At 39.8% G+C, this 16,061-nt stretch overlaps 1 protein-coding gene across 1 annotated transcript in view; it reads left to right on the top strand.

Moving 5' to 3' along the window:
- Positions 1-16,061, top strand: part of tut4 (terminal uridylyl transferase 4) — a gene marked incomplete at its 5' end in the record, with an annotated part of 39,710 nt that overhangs the window by 22,976 nt on the left and 673 nt on the right. The window contains 14 exons of the mRNA XM_028443863.1: positions 807-910; positions 984-1,041; positions 1,123-1,226; positions 3,080-3,169; positions 6,110-6,223; positions 6,298-6,375; positions 7,996-8,173; positions 8,248-8,295; positions 10,344-10,426; positions 10,503-10,618; positions 11,149-11,303; positions 11,377-11,474; positions 14,158-14,623; positions 15,836-15,988. Of these exons, the coding sequence (XP_028299664.1) occupies positions 807-910; positions 984-1,041; positions 1,123-1,226; positions 3,080-3,169; positions 6,110-6,223; positions 6,298-6,375; positions 7,996-8,173; positions 8,248-8,295; positions 10,344-10,426; positions 10,503-10,618; positions 11,149-11,303; positions 11,377-11,474; positions 14,158-14,623; positions 15,836-15,988 (1,845 nt within the window). The remainder of the gene's footprint in view (positions 1-806; positions 911-983; positions 1,042-1,122; positions 1,227-3,079; positions 3,170-6,109; positions 6,224-6,297; positions 6,376-7,995; positions 8,174-8,247; positions 8,296-10,343; positions 10,427-10,502; positions 10,619-11,148; positions 11,304-11,376; positions 11,475-14,157; positions 14,624-15,835; positions 15,989-16,061) is intronic.

Here is a 16,061-nt window from a genome sequence, read left to right on the forward strand (position 1 = left end):
GTTGGACTGTAGAAAATCAATGGATTAAGAGGCCGGTGTCCAAGGTCGATCAAGTTTATGAATTACAAAGGTTACTGTAGGTAGGGCTGGGCGATATGGCCTTTTATAAATACCGCGATATTTTTAGGCCATGTCACGATACACGATATATATCTTGATATTTTGCATTACCCTTGAATTAACACTTTGATGCACAAAATCACACCAGTATGATGATTTTATATGTCTACATTAAAACATTCTTGATCATACTGCATTAATATATGCCAATTTTAAACTTTCATGCAAAAAAGGGGATATCACAACTAAGTCAAAGTTGACATAACTGTATTTATTAAACAGTGAGTGGCTCAAACATAAAATTGTCAACAGAAAGTGCACGTTCTGTGCAAAATTGTCACAGAGACATTTCAAAACAAGACATTAGTGCAGGATGCAACTCACATGGCATTTCAAAACACAAAATTAAAGTGCACTTTTTGTACATAATGCCACTACAATATTTTAAAACAAATAGTGCCCTTTTGTGCATGTCATTAAGATGACATTTCAAAAAAAAAAAAAAAAAAAAATCAAAAAAAAAAAAAAAAAAAGTCCGCGAGTTTAACGGTATGGTCATTTTCAACACCGCACAGACTACAAGCTGCGATATATCGAGTATATTCGATATATCGCCCAGCTCTAACTGTAGGTCAGAATCTTATGTCTCTTTGGTTTGAAGAATTAATTTATTACTGGTTTATAAAGGTTTATTTTTTTAGTTTTTTTTATCCCTGAGGATGACATTTTCCTTCTTAAATCCACAGATAAAGCTCAGCTCTGCTTGTTCGGTTCTTCTAAAAATGGCTTTGGCTTCAGAGACAGTGACCTTGACATCTGCATGACTCTGGAAGGTCACGACTCAGCAGAGGTGAGTTTCCGGAAGGTCCACACACAGCGTTTCCCTTCTGATAATCAGCCGGTGTTTGGATGTTTCTGCACAGAATCTCAACTGTAAAGAGATCATTGAAGGCCTGGCCAAAGTGCTGAAGAAGCACGCTGGTAAAGATAAATAAAAATGCTCTTGTGTTTTTCACAACTCTGAGGAGCTCGTGTTGACCTGCAGCTTCTCCGTTCTCACAGGTCTGAGGAACATCCTGCCCATCACCACGGCTAAAGTGCCTATTGTGAAGTTTGAGCACAGACAGAGCGGCTTAGAGGGCGACATCAGTCTGTACAACACCCTGGTAGATTCACACCCCCCTCCCTCACATGTCACATATAAAAAATCTTCCAGGGTTCCCACGGATCCTTAAAAAGTTTTAAAGGCATTCAATTCATCAATCTATAAATAAGGCCTTTATTGTCATTATAATGTCTTCAATCAATGTTTCAAAAGTCTTACATTTTCACACATAAGTATGATTTTATGATTGTAATTAGTTTCACATTTCAAAATAAATGGTAACATTTGTTTTTTTTAAATGTATAAACAACATAAAAACATGTAAATTTAAATGACCTGTCCAACAAAGATCTTTGTTATTGTTTTTCATTTTATTTTGATTGTGATAATTTTATTCTGGTGTTTTTTGTGTTTATTTTTATTTTATTTTGTGTTTTAATTTGCGGGCGACCAGTTGCACATCTGCACTAGACACTAGAAAAACTGACCCTATGTAATTAATTTGCCGTTTTTGCCCCCAATGAGCTCTATGCATGCTGGGACATGACATCATTTTCGCTGAAATGTCTGGAGGCTGTTTACTTCCAGCGATCACTGAATGCTACTGCTGTGCTACGCTAGCGACCTCACCGCTCGGTTTAGTCAATGTTTGCCTTATTATCACGTCTTTTAGTTGTTGTATTTTATTATTTGTGTCTCCCTTTACGTGGAATGCAACATGTAAGCAAACAAAGCTTTGTCTTCTAAAACGCGAGGACAGCCACCACTGTTATGTGATTAAACGTGTGATGGGATATCTGAATTTATACGGTTTTGGACACTCGTGAGACACATAATAGGTCAATGAAAGTGCGCAGCAGAAATCTCCGTGTAAGACATGTCTTCTGCATGATGTTCAAGTGTGTTTGTCATTTCACTTGCTTAACTTTTACCACCGACACATTCAAGTCGATGTACAAACAATGAAATCACATCTCATAATCATGTTTAGTCAGATGTACGTGTTATTCACTCTATAGTGACAGTAAATAGGCTTGTATTTTATTCTTGTCTATACACTACCTGTGACCAGATTTCACCTGTGGTATGTTGCGACTGTCGGAACTTTTTTTTGGACGGTCAGAAGTAGGTCACCAACTGATGACGGAGATAGCTTCTCCGTGTGTAAATTCAGGCAAACGCGGTCACAAGTTAACATGGAAACACTATGTTTCCCTGCGACCTCCAGTATGTACGCGACGTTGAGATTAGAATAATGAGCTGACAGCTGATCAGTGGCCGAGCGGTTAATGCAGCAGACGTATCGATTTAGTTTTTCTCATTGACGCAGGATCAATTCCCATTGGAAGCGACTCAAATGTTTATTTTTATGACACAGATCTTATACGTTCATTCATTGTTTTATTTTTTCATCACATTATACACGCTGTAGATTTTGTAAAAATACAATAAAACACATAGGGTGGAAATGCCTATCTTCCTGTTTACAACAGTCGCGGTGAGTCCACTTTACACAGGAGTCCAATGTTATACATGTGACGCGTCCGCACACAGAGCTGCAAACACAATCACATATTAACACTTTAAACAGTTGTACAACGTAAATAAAAGTTAGCCGGCATTGACGAGGGCAGCTTAGCACCCTGGTCCTCTTCGAACACATCTGCTGTTGCTGTAGCAGCAACTTAAATTATAACACCGGTACTTCCGCATTCAGAACGCCGTGACCGGAATTATCATTGTATCCTTACGCCAAAACGTGGAAATGATGCATGCATATAGCCCGTTATGTTTACTGTGAAGTTGGTCTTATATTCAATTTCAAATGGCAATAAAAAGTCTTGAATTTCATTTAACTAAAGCTGTAGGAACCCTGTCTTCCTCCTTTTGATGGTTTCATCATCTTCTGTGAAGGCTCAGCACAACACCAGGATGCTGGCCACGTACGCTGCTTTGGATCCTCGTGTTCAGTTCCTGGGATACACCATGAAGGTGTTTGCAAAGGTACAGAAACACATCATCAGTGGGTAACCTTTGAACTTTAGGTTAAAATCGGGTGACCTGGGATGCTATGGAGGACTAGGAGTGCTACAATTAAATAAATAAATGCACCATTCATTTATTACCTAAATGTGCCAATAATTAATTAAATCAAGTAGAAATATTTCACTATTTATTTCATGGTAAAGAGTTGCACCATGAATGAATTTTATCTGTCGAACTCGCTCGTCAAAGTCTGTGGGGGTGGAGTTAACATCAATTCATCCAAATCCATTGCTTTGGTCTTCATTCTTTTCAATCATGGTGGCTACAACAACGGAGGATGTGCATGAACTTTTCAGGGAGTTGGTGAGTGAGATTTTAGACTTCGCTGAGGCTGTAGAAGTTGGAATATAGAACAAAACCAACGTACAGATTGTATAGAATAATGTTTAGTAGCTCTGCCTCAGTCCATTGTCAGGGATTGATTTAGCTTGACTTGATGTGTAGCTAACCAGTAAAGTGTTATAAAACCAACCCCACAGACTGACAAGCGAGTTGGAGAGAGAAAAATCAAATAATTAAGCCCATGAAATAAATAGTGAAATATTTATATTTGATACTTTTCCCAATGAAAACAAAATCTAAAATTAATTTGTTATTGAAACATTTCATTATTGACATTAAAATAATCATTAAAAATTTTAATTAATTAATGAACGGTGTTTGTGTTTATTTAATTGTGGCACTCCCCGTCCTCTAGGATGCACGTCCCTAACGCCTAAACCACTCAGTTTATTTGGAATCACACTGACTAGTTACCAAACAGTTTTTAATGGTGGGAACAAAAATATTGATTCACAATGTATGGAGAAAATGTTTTGGTACCAATATTAGATGTGGATGTTTCTCCATATTAACACTACATGTAATTAAATGTCAGAGCAACCTAATGCACATTGAGGGTCAATGACTCGTATATTATTTCTTGTAAAGAGTAAAGAATTCAATTTTTGTTCTTTAGTAAGGAAATTAAAACTGGTGCGGTCGAGAGATTGAATTGAAAAATTGAGCAATTAATTAGGCTCTGTAGTGAATTAATCATTTTTTAATCACCTAAAAATTGCTGATAAAAGCCCTCAACTTGAGGTATTTTCATTTAAAGGAATTACATTATTGTGGCAGATCAAAAGATTGATATAGAACAAAGTGGCTTTATAAAGCCACTTTGTTCTATAACATTTCCATTCCTCTGTATGAGACTCGTCCAAAGGGCTGCTGACACCTTTAGTTTAGACCATTAAGGAATTTTTGATGTGGACTTTTGTCATTTTACAAATAATGGAAAATCGTGCCAGCTCCAATATGTTTCCTTAAAGATCGTCTTAACAGTCAAGTCTATTTTAATGTAAAAGACTTTGTGTATTCCCATTTTACTTCTTGATCTTCAAGTTCAATTTAATGTGGCTTTGAATTCCCAACTGTAACCACGTTACAATTTCGAATCTGTCTGAGCACTATTCTATGAAAGTATGTTACGCGTACTTCAAATTCTTTTGTGCTGCTCTGATCAAACTCCTTCAACCAATAATTCAAAAACATCCCATGAGCAGCTCCTGTTTTTGACTGCTGACATGTATGGCTTGTACTCCGATCTTTTTGTGCTAACTTCCTTGATTTATTCCTAAATCACCATGGTAACTGATGCTGAACGCCTAACCTGCTAGAGAGTAGGTTTTGTTCTAGATCAGATCTGAGCGAGTAATAGTCCTGCCTCCTGACCAACAGTGTTGGGAACGTTACTTTAAAAAAGTAATTAGTTATAGCTACTCACTACTTGTTCCAAAAAGTAACTGAGTTAGTAACTAAATTACTCTATAATAAAAGTAACTCATTACCAAGGAAAGTAACTATATGCTGCGTGGGGTGTGTCGTGCGTGGGGTGTGTCGTGCGTGGGGTGTGTCGTGCGTGGGGTGTGTCGTGCGTGGGGTGTGTCGTGCGTGGGGTGTGTCGTGCGTGGGGTGTGTCGTGCGTGGGGTGTGTCGTGCGTGGGGTGTGTCGTGCGTGGGGTGTGTCGTGCGTGGGGTGTGTCGTGCGTGGGGTGTGTCGTGCGTGGGGTGTGTCGTGCGTGGGGTGTGTCGTGCGTGGGGTGTGTCGTGCGTGTAAAAACACTGGCTCTGATTGGCTACCATGAAACATGACGCCGCCAATCATAATCGCTCACCTTGTTTTTAACCCACCTCCTCACTACAGCTGCGTAAGAAGCCAGGTGTGCTTTCGGATCACAGTTTATTCAATCAATGCATGTAATGCACCACATTTAACGTTCAGTAGCGATAACTGCGTTGTAATGGCGTAGAAAGTAATTAGTTTGATTACCCCGTTACTGAAAAAAAAAAACTCCATTACATAATGCCGTTATTTTAAACACCGTTATTCCAAACACTGCTGACCAATCAGTTCTTTTGGAAAATGACCTACCCATTGTTAAAAGATCCTGTTTGGTGCAGATCTATATTGACAATAAAAATAATGACAAAAAAAACTCCTACACACAAAGAAAGTAATAATGAGAAACCTTAAATTTAGCAGAAATGAAAAGCATTAAATTGTTAGACTGCATTAGATATGGGCCGGGAACTAAAGTGCAAAAATAAAGATTTACGTCGGCATGTTCTTCACATTGAGTGGAACAATAAATAAGCGTTCAATAGCTGACTTTTGTACAGATAATTGATTTAATTTAGTTTTTGATTTCTTTTAAAATATGACGTTACTTGTGTGCTGATGGTTAAATATATTTGAAAATGTGTTATTTGTCAGGATTAATTGGGAGGCAATGGATGCAGGTGGGGCTTTAAGGTTCACCTTTGTTAAAAGTGGGGAACATCCAAAAAAAGAACCACTGGATTAAGTGAAGCTAACAGAGAAACATCAGGAGGTGTGTGTGTGTGTGTGTGCAGCGCTGCGACATTGGCGACGCCTCCAGGGGAAGCCTCTCATCCTACGCCTACATCCTGATGGTGCTTTACTTCCTGCAGCAGAGGCAGCCCCCAGTCATTCCCGTCCTGCAGGAGGTAAAACACACACACAAGTCGCCCTTTAACGTTGGCTTCTTCCACTGAGGGCCTTCATCTCTTTGTTTCTAAAGATTTTTGACGGGGAGGCGGTTCCTGAGCGGATGGTGGACGGCTGGAACGCGTTCTTTTTTAACGACCTGGAGGATCTGGTGAGTTTAATTAAAACCTCTACAACTCAACCAGACCCACCCGTGACTCTCACAGGTTTAAATGTTCAGAATGAATAAAATCACACATTTTATACCTCTGTAATCCTAAGAAACTATAGAAGCTACGACCATAGCCAACCCACATTCAGTGTTTGTCTGCTCCGCACAAGTGTTTGTTTGTGCGTGCATGAGTGTTTGTGTGCGTGTGCTCGTGCATGTGTTTGCGATTTGCTTGTGTGCGTGTATGTTTGTGTGTGAGAATAGACCATCCTAAGTCAATCTGTTACAGTAATTCCTATATCAAGCGCATACAGCAGGACGTGCAGGTTGTGTTTTAAATCAACCTCTATCTGCAGACCTCACACACTTTTATTAGTAAGCAGCCAATACTTTACATGTTCGGCACCTGTAATGCCAACAAAATTAAGTTGTCATACTTTTCATCAAGAAAAACATACATTTCAATCTGTGAAACTAAATGAGGAGAGTAAACATTAAGAGTGCAGTTCCTAAAAGCACATTACTGGCCTTATTATACAGCACGGTGGCACTTTTATTTTCTTATTTGTTCACATGCCTAAAATAAGGTGTATAAAATAAATAAGAGACATCCTGGATCTGTTGTTTTCCTCTTTTATCTTTTTAATGTATTATAAAAGTATCGATCGGGACTTGGTATTGGCCAATTCTCAATATCAAAGGACTCGGACTCGGGGGCAAAAAAAACCTTATCGAGACATCCCGAGTTACGTACCTAAAATACACCACCGGTCAGCAATGATCACAAATTGTGACTTACCTTTGTTGTTTCTTATCAAAAGTTGCTCCAATGTGCATAAAACTCCATATTTCAATAAATCCAAATTGTGTCGTTGCCATTACTGACATTCAGGCATGTCGCACACTCTTCTGTAAAATGGCCAGTCCCTGCTTTACCCCGCTCTGATTGGCCAGAGCTAAAGCCCACCCCCTTAGTGTTTGATATCACCAATTTCTACAGACTCTCAGCTTTGTAACGCTGTGTCAATCGTTCTGATTGGTCAAAGCATTACGGAATAACACTCATGCGTAACAGCATCAAAGAGTGGAAGAAAAATAACATTACACATGGCTCAGCAGAAACCTGAATAAAATGGATGTTTATTTTAAGCCAAAATGCACCATCTAGTGGTCAAAAATAAGACTAAAAATGATTGAAATCATTTTGACTGACATATTACAGTTACACACTTGAACAGTTGTGGGAAAGTGGGCTTCCACCTGAACATTCCTTTTTTTTCTTTTTTTTTAATACAAAAATGTGTATCTTTGACCTAATGTTTATTGGCTTTATATTTGATGTAAATCTCTGGGTTTTTTTGGCCGTACTAGATATAAAACATGATTTATTGTCACATTGTTTGTTTGTCACATTTATTGTCAGAATCATATATTTCAAAAATTTTACATCATCTGTAGCCGCTAAGGGTCCTACTTTAATCTGAACAAAAATTAGCCATGTAGGTCATGGAGAAGCTTAGAAAAACTTTATTTGTTATGGGTATGTGATTTTAGTAGAAAAGAGGCTTGGCTAAACACCTAGTGTCTTTTGAGCTGTGATGTTACTTCCTGCGTTCTCAGCGGCGGCATTTATCGGAGCATCAGCCCAACACGGAGTCGGTAGGAGAGCTGTGGCTGGGACTTCTCCGCTTTTACACCGAAGACTTTGACTTCAAGGAGCACGTCATCAGCATTCGCCAAAAGAAACGTCTCACCACCTTCGAGAAGCAGTGGACCAGCAAATGCATCGCAATAGAAGGTGTGGCCCTGACTCCGCCTCTGACCCACTCCTCTTTTCACAGCTTCTCACCGTCCTCCTGCTTTCCTCCCCAGATCCCTTTGATCTGAACCACAACCTTGGCGCTGGAGTTTCCCGGAAAAGTAAGTTTGGAATTTTTGCATCCGCGTTTTCAAAGTGCAAGAAGTTTGGAGAAAACCTGTAGCTGGTAATGGTTTCTGCAGCCTGTTTGTTTTCTAAATAAAGGATTTTTTTTTTTTTCGAATATTCAGATGACACGTTTCTCTTGCACAGTTTATTTTTTAGATAACACAAATACAGTAGTCCCTCGTTTATCGCGGGGGTTACGTTCTAAAAATAACCCGCAATAGGTGAAATCTGCGAAGTAGTCAGCTTTATTTTTTACATTTATACATGTTTTAAGGCTGTAAAACCCCTCACCACACACTTGTATAAACATTTATCTCTTGTTTAAACACTCTCAAAGTTAAAACCTTTGTTGATTTTAAAGCATAAACCTGTTTTCAAACAAATAACACTTAAGAGTCACGCTACTAGCGATCAGACATTGATGCCGTACGCAATCAGAGTCTTTGTTGACGATGACGTCACGTCATCATGGACACCGGTCTGTTCACCCATTCAACCATGGAGTAGAAGCTGTGTGTGACCACCTGGAACTGTATGACACGGCCTTTATAACCGGGACCGGACTAAGAAGGATTAGGCGTGGAGGAGAATCAGAAAGGAGGTGGTAGTAGTAGGTAAGCACTGGGCTAGCATAGCCTTAGCCACTAATCACACCGGCTTTTTTCACTGGTGGTCTGATTATGAGAGGAGAAAAAGGAGCACAGCTCCTCGCTTCAGCAGGCAGGGAAACTCACCCAGTTGGATGTGTTGCTGGTGGGTAAACGCAGCGTTTGCCAATCAGGACTCAGAACACAATGCGTGTTCATACGCTGTAAAAAATGTATCCAAAATTGCACTGATAAAAAAATCCGTGAAACAGAGGCTACGAAAGGTGAACCGCAATATAGTGAGGGACTACTGTATAAAACTTCATGCATGATCATAGGAAGAGGGGTGTGGCTTAAAGAACATTGTCTGAGAGGCAGACCAGTTAAAAAATCTTTCAAACAAATAATCGTCGTCTTTTGTATTATGTTTAATATCACATCCTGTGTTTAATTATTCTGAATAAACCACTTTAGGACACATATGCGGTTAGTACCACAATTTCCATACTAAAAGCCACTACTTTTTTCTTACGCTTTGAACCCTGCGGCCTAAACAATGACGCGGCTAATTTGTGGATTTTTTTCCAGTTCTACAAGCTTCATACCGCCAAAAAATTGAGTTCCGTCTCATTAGACCAATTAAATGATTGTTATGGTGGACCCAAGGAATCATGCGCTGCAGTAGCCTGGATGAAGTAAAAATCAGCCAGTTTGTAATCGAAAGAAACTATTAACAGCATGAAGTTGTTAAATCACCTCTTTGGAGTTCAGACCGATCGCTCCTGAACAAACCTGAGACTGATGGAGAAGCTTAGGAGGTAAGGGAACAAACGGACGGAGATACAGCCTGGATACACAGTAAAAATCAGCCAGTTTGTAATATTAGAAAACAATAAAGTTCATAAAGTTGCCAATAAAACATTTTGTTTGTTCAGAAGCGATGTTGTCCATATTCTGACTCTACATGATCGCTCTGCGGTCGTTCAGGGTAAGAAGAAGAGATGAATTGGTGCATCAGTCTGGATCCAGTAAAAAGTGACCATAAAAAGCTGTAAATTGACTGATATGTAGACGTGGAGCAGTGAGGAGGAAATTTCATGTGGAGATGAAAACTCATCAGATAATACTCATCAGGATACACAGAAATCACCGTTAGTGCGAATAGGAGTACAGCAGCCCGCCTACCTGCCCGTTCTGATTGGCTGAGTCATTTGAAGGGCACCCTCATCAGCTAATAGAGTGGCCTTTGTATGGATTTTTTTTTTCAAAAATTGCAAAATTATTGGAATGTGGCCAACACAGCGGTGCGTTCAATAGCACCAAAATGACGGTAAAACTGCAAAGGCTGGATTTTATCATCAAAGCAGCTCCAATACACAAGCAATCACTTTGATTCTTGATGTTTTTACTTGTGTTAACTGATTTTTAACTTCTTGTTTTTGTCTTTCTTCCAGTGACTAATTTCATCATGAAGGCTTTTATTAATGGAAGGAAGCTGTTTGGGAGCCCGTTTTATCCCCCGCCTGGCACTGAAGTGGTAAAATGATGGAACCAAGCATCTGATGCTGGTTCACAGGAACCTGCTGAAGGTTTGAAATCTGTTCTGGTTCCAGGATTACTTCTTCGACTCCAAGGTACTGACTGACGGTGAGCTGGCGCCCAACGACCGCTGCTGCAGGATCTGTGGGAAGATCGGACACTACATGAAGGACTGTCCAAAGAGACGCAGGTTGACTTGTTTACTAAACGTATTTATAGTTCTCAGAACGCTACCACCTGTTCTATTGCCAACGGTTTAGGGCAGGAAATAATGCATTTTAAGGCTGCAACAACAAATCAATAAAAATCAACTTTTAAAAGCGTTGGAAACAAATTCCACTATTGATTCATTGCGTCATACAATTTATGTGTCACTGACCATGACGCAGAGCCGTTTGATTTACCTGCAGAGCTTTGGCAATAGTTGGTGTGTGTGCACACGAGTGATTGTGTTCATGTGTCCACATATTTATAGAGCTCTAAACACTTGTACACACCCACACGAGTGTTTGTGTGTGTGTGCGCCCGACTGCTTGTGTGTGACTTGCGTGTGCTCGTGTTTTTGTGCGCGCGCACGGGAGTCTGTGTGTGACTTGCATTTGTGTGCGCGCACAAGTGTTTGTGTGTGATTTGCGTGTGCTTGCGTTTGTGTGCGCGCACAAGTGTGTGAAGTGTTTAATAATGATCGTGAGTTGAAAGTGATTCACTGCCTGTTTTCAGGATGAAGAAGAAGGAAAACGACAAAGACGAGGACGTGAAGGACGAGGAGCGTGAGCTGAAGGAGCGTCGCTGTTTCCAGTGTGGAGACAAGGGCCACGTGAGGAGGGACTGTCCAGAGTACAGACACCTCAAACAGAGGACTGCAGGGGTCCCAGGTAAGGCTTTGGATCAGGACTCTGATTTAGAACCCCCCCCCAATTAAACCACCCTCTCCTCCTCCCACTGCAGCCGCTCACATGGTGAGGACCATGGTCAGCTCCCAGTCCATCCCAGTCCCTCAGACTAGAGCAGAGTGCACTGGGCGCAGCAGACAGACTTCTGAGTGTGTGAGTATGGCCATACAAACATCTGTTAAACATCTGTTTGACATTAGGGCTGCAACTAACAATTATTTTCATTATCGATTAGTCGGTCAATAAATTAATCGATGAATCAGATTTGTTTTTTTTTAAACAAAGTTTATCTATAAATCTCATTTAAACACTGATTAAACTGAAAAAAATGTGTCTCTCACGCACAAACAAGCACACGCAAGTCACACACAAACACTGGCACACAAACACTAGCACTCGTGCGGGCGCGCACACACTAGCACTTGTGCACGCCAACTAGAGGTGTGAAAATAAATTGATTTCACGATATATTGCGATTTTTTTCTTTCTTTCTAATATTTAATCAATAATTTTGTGTATTTCTGCAATATTTCCGTGGTGGTTACAATGCTTTCAATATGTTGCAATAGTTATTTGATGCACTTGATTTTATGATGGCAGTGAGTAATACCTGCAATATTTATGAATGTACAGGCATTTTATTTTCATATAATCTGTTCAGATCAGTGTTTAAACTGATACAATAGGATAAATTGTGCATCATCAGTAAATCAGGGTGATTTATCCTTAATGTTCTCATTTACAGTTGTTACAATGCCGTCATTATGTTGTCATGGTTACTTTGAGACTTCTACACAGTAGTTTCAGTAAAAAGACACCTGTCGCACTTTATTTTATGATGACAGTGTGTAACACTGTATTTTCTTGTTTTCAGTGAAAATGTGCAAAAACACTAATAATAAATAATAAATAGGATGTTTTGAAGCAAATAGTTTTGACTCAACTTATCCTCTGAATGATCATGAACAATGAACATATACAGCAACTTGATTTTTCATCTCTACGTTTAATTTTGATATTACTAGGTATAATATAGTGAGACATCGTATTGTGATATGTATCGTACTCACCCCTAACGCCCACGCAAACACTTGTGCGCGCCCACACACTGCACTGGTTAGACTGGACATGAGAGGGGTAGGGGCGTCTGGCTCTGTACTGTGAACACATGTAAACATGCACATTTCTCTGTGAACACAGCATTATAAATGCTGATATTTTCACTATGTGTTTATAACCTAATGCACACCTTGGATGTACATGACATGTTTTTCTTTGCCAAAGGAGGGTCTAAGGACAGGGGGTGACATTTATTATCTATTTGCTGAAGTCCAGTGAACAATGGTGCAAACTTTATCAATTTATCATGTGCATGTCCCATAGAAAATCACACGCGCTATTTTACTTTGTTATAAAGGGGTTTTATTGTTGGTGCAGAGTATGTACACCTCTTTGTACATCCAACCTTCAAACACATAGTCATTTGGCAATAATTGACAACTGTACTTAAGCTTTCACTATATGAATACATATTAATACTTTATAAGTTTGTTTCAATTAAAATCAGACAGAATTTTTAACAAAATAGTTTAGTTTTGCTTTTAAAAAGAGCTCTGCTGCCCTCTAGTGTTGGAAGTGTTTAACTGCCTTTACATTGGGTTTTATTTCAGTGATAATTTGTACAATTTTTATTATTTTATTTACTTTTATCCCTTGATTATTTTTTTGTATTTTTACAGCTTTATTTATTCTTGAGGGGAAATTCACCTCAGTCTGCTGCTTGAATTGTTAAACAAGAATAAAAGTAAACTAATGAGAAGCAACACAGTGACTCAGAATAACTTCCATAAAACAAAATAAATTAAATCATTCACTAACATTTAAAAGCCTGATGGCAAAGTAATTTGACCATTTGTGTATCACAATTGTTTTTATTTGTGCATGTTTTACCAGAAAAACTTGCGTTATCTCCTGAAAGCAGACTTTTAGGGCCCGGAAAACCTTCTTTTACTTCTTTATTTTCCCAAACTCGCCTGTTTTCCAGAGTTTTAGCCTCTGAAAAGTCACTTTCTGACCAACTCTACACAGACAGGCTGATTTGTGTCCTACTTATGTATATTCATGAGTGGGCGTGTCTATATACGGGACAATGACTTCCTCCTCCCTGCCCGCCCTCCTCCCACCCACTCCGTAGCAGCTCATGCTGCTTTATCAACATGAGACAGAGCATGGGGGCGGGGCGTTCACCGGTACATACATAGACTGTAGAAAATACATACATAGCACTGCATGAAGGACGCTGAAATGCTCACCTTTGTGGACGTGTCTGTTTACATGTCAATCACAGCAGAGAATGGGAACGCGTCATCAAATTGTAACGAGGTGTTTGTGCTCGCCCAAAGGAGCAAATCACCCTCTAATGATTGATGGAATCAGTGAAAATAACCCTTTGGGCATGTGTATGAAGCCCTAATAAACCTTTATCATGTTTAAAGCACAGAAAAGTCCATTTATCTTAACATGTGCCCTTTAAAACTAAACTCAGAGAATAAAAAATGTATAAAAATACAAATGAAACCTGGAAAATCCGAGAATAAATAATGCATTCCTTCCATTGAGGTTCAAATCGCCCTCTTTTCCATGTAGGATTCAGAAATAATGTTTAAATAAAAGAAAAATGAGTGTACATAGTTTTCTATATGAACAACATACATACAATACATTTACAGTAGTTATACTCAACGCAATTACAAATTAAACTTAGATGGATGTCAATAGACAACCTGATCAGAACCAGCTTTTAATCTAATCATCTGATGGTGTTTCTGTTTTTCAGTCTGACAGCCGACAGACTCCGCCCTACTCACCCCAGTCCTCCTCCCAGTTGTCCTCCCAGTGCTCCAGCGCCTCCTCCCACTCTAAAACCAGTCCCGCTCCTCCTCAGAAGCCCCCGGCCCACCCCCAGGTGCAGCTGCCTCTCTTCAGTTTCCCCACAGCCCACCCTGGTCAGTTCTCTCCTGGAGCGCTGGCCGCTCTGGGCCTGCTCCCCTCCCCCCAAGCCCCCTCCCAGCCTCACCTGGCCCACGGCCCCCCCTCCTCCTCCTCCTGGCCCCACCCCTCCTCCTCCACCACGGGCTCAGGAGGAAGCCCCTCCCCCGTCAACCTCAACGACCCCAGCATCATCTTCGCCCAGCCAGCAGGCAGACAGCTGAGCATGGGAGGTGGGGGGCGGGAGGCCCACTGGCCACAGAACCACCACGTGGCTCCGCCCCTGATGGCCAACGGGACCGTGGTGAAGACAGGTACTCACTACACCTTCCCCTTCATCTTTATTAGGTCACAAACCTTTTTTCTTTTTTCTTTTTGTTTCAAACTTTTGACAGAATCAACATCAAACATTAATACATAAGTTCTCATTACTATACAATGAAAATTATTCTCAGCATAAACACATATTGTAACACCATGGTTCCCAAAGTGGTACCTAGGTGTCACAGGGGTTCATGAATGAAAACGATAATATAAATCTACCAGCAGTCAAGAGCCTTCATGCATTGCCACAAATGATACTTTAGCTGATGTAAGAGTAACCATGGTGACAGAGAAACAATCTCGTCAAAAAATGCTAATATGAGAGCTACATTGCTTTATTGATTACATTCCTAACAGATTATTATATATTATTCCTCAACAGGATGGGTAAAATTCAGAGACATATTTCACTGTATGGCTACATTATACTGTATATGACATTACATCAGTAGTTCTCAACCTTTTTTGGTTTTTGACCACATTTTAATATCACAATTTTTTTGTGTCTCCAGAGACTTTATTTTTTCTACAGTTAACTTTTGATAATGTTTGTTGTTGCCAAAAATAAGATATTTTTATACAGTTTATACTATTTTCATACTTTATTATTTGAGAAAGTAAAAGTATAGAATACAGTTGTTTAAGATTGTTTTGTATGTGGTGTTCATCAGTATTTTTTAGTTTTTTTTATAGTCAACTTATGTATTTTTTTTTAGTTATTTTTGTGTATTTTAGCTGTTTTATTTTTTTTTGATGTGTTGTAAGTAAAGCTAAACTAAACTAAGGGCTTCCAGTTGATACTTAGATTCTAATTAATCCTGAGGGGGCGGAGCTTGTATGATCTTTGGAAACCCACGCGCGAGCTACAGCCCGGCACAGACAGGGTTCAGAGCCAAAATGAATAAAGTCAGTGGATGAATGATTGTAGTGGACAGTCGACCACTCTCTGTGGGCGGGGCTAGAAGCGCTGCTACAGATAGCATCGTTTGACCCAACTTATCAACTATTATGTAGAAAGACTATTTCTAACTAAATTCATCATCTTCATCAAAAAATAAAACAAATCTGTGATGAGTCGATGAATTATAATTTTTTTTCTTCCACGTGTCATGTACTCTGTCCAGGAGGAGTTTGACTGATGTGTGCTAGATGTTTCTTCTAATCATGTGGTATTGATAGCGTGTTTCCTCTTCCTGGTCCAGAGTCAGGTCACATGACTCAGTTTGGTGCTGTGAGTCAAAGTTCTCGTCACTGGGATCAGAACAAAGCTCCTCCTCACTTCTCACCGTCTCCATCCTGGCCCTACAGGATACCTCAGGGCCTCCTGCAGCATGGGAAACCCTTCATAGCTCCAGGTCAGTGTCTCATATGTTCCCATCCCACGACATCATCCAAGGGTGTATTTTTGTTTTGTTTTTTAGGTCCTTT

This window comes from Gouania willdenowi, chromosome 4 (assembly GCF_900634775.1).
Source record: "Gouania willdenowi chromosome 4, fGouWil2.1, whole genome shotgun sequence".
Lineage (NCBI taxonomy): Eukaryota > Metazoa > Chordata > Actinopteri > Blenniiformes > Gobiesocidae > Gouania > Gouania willdenowi.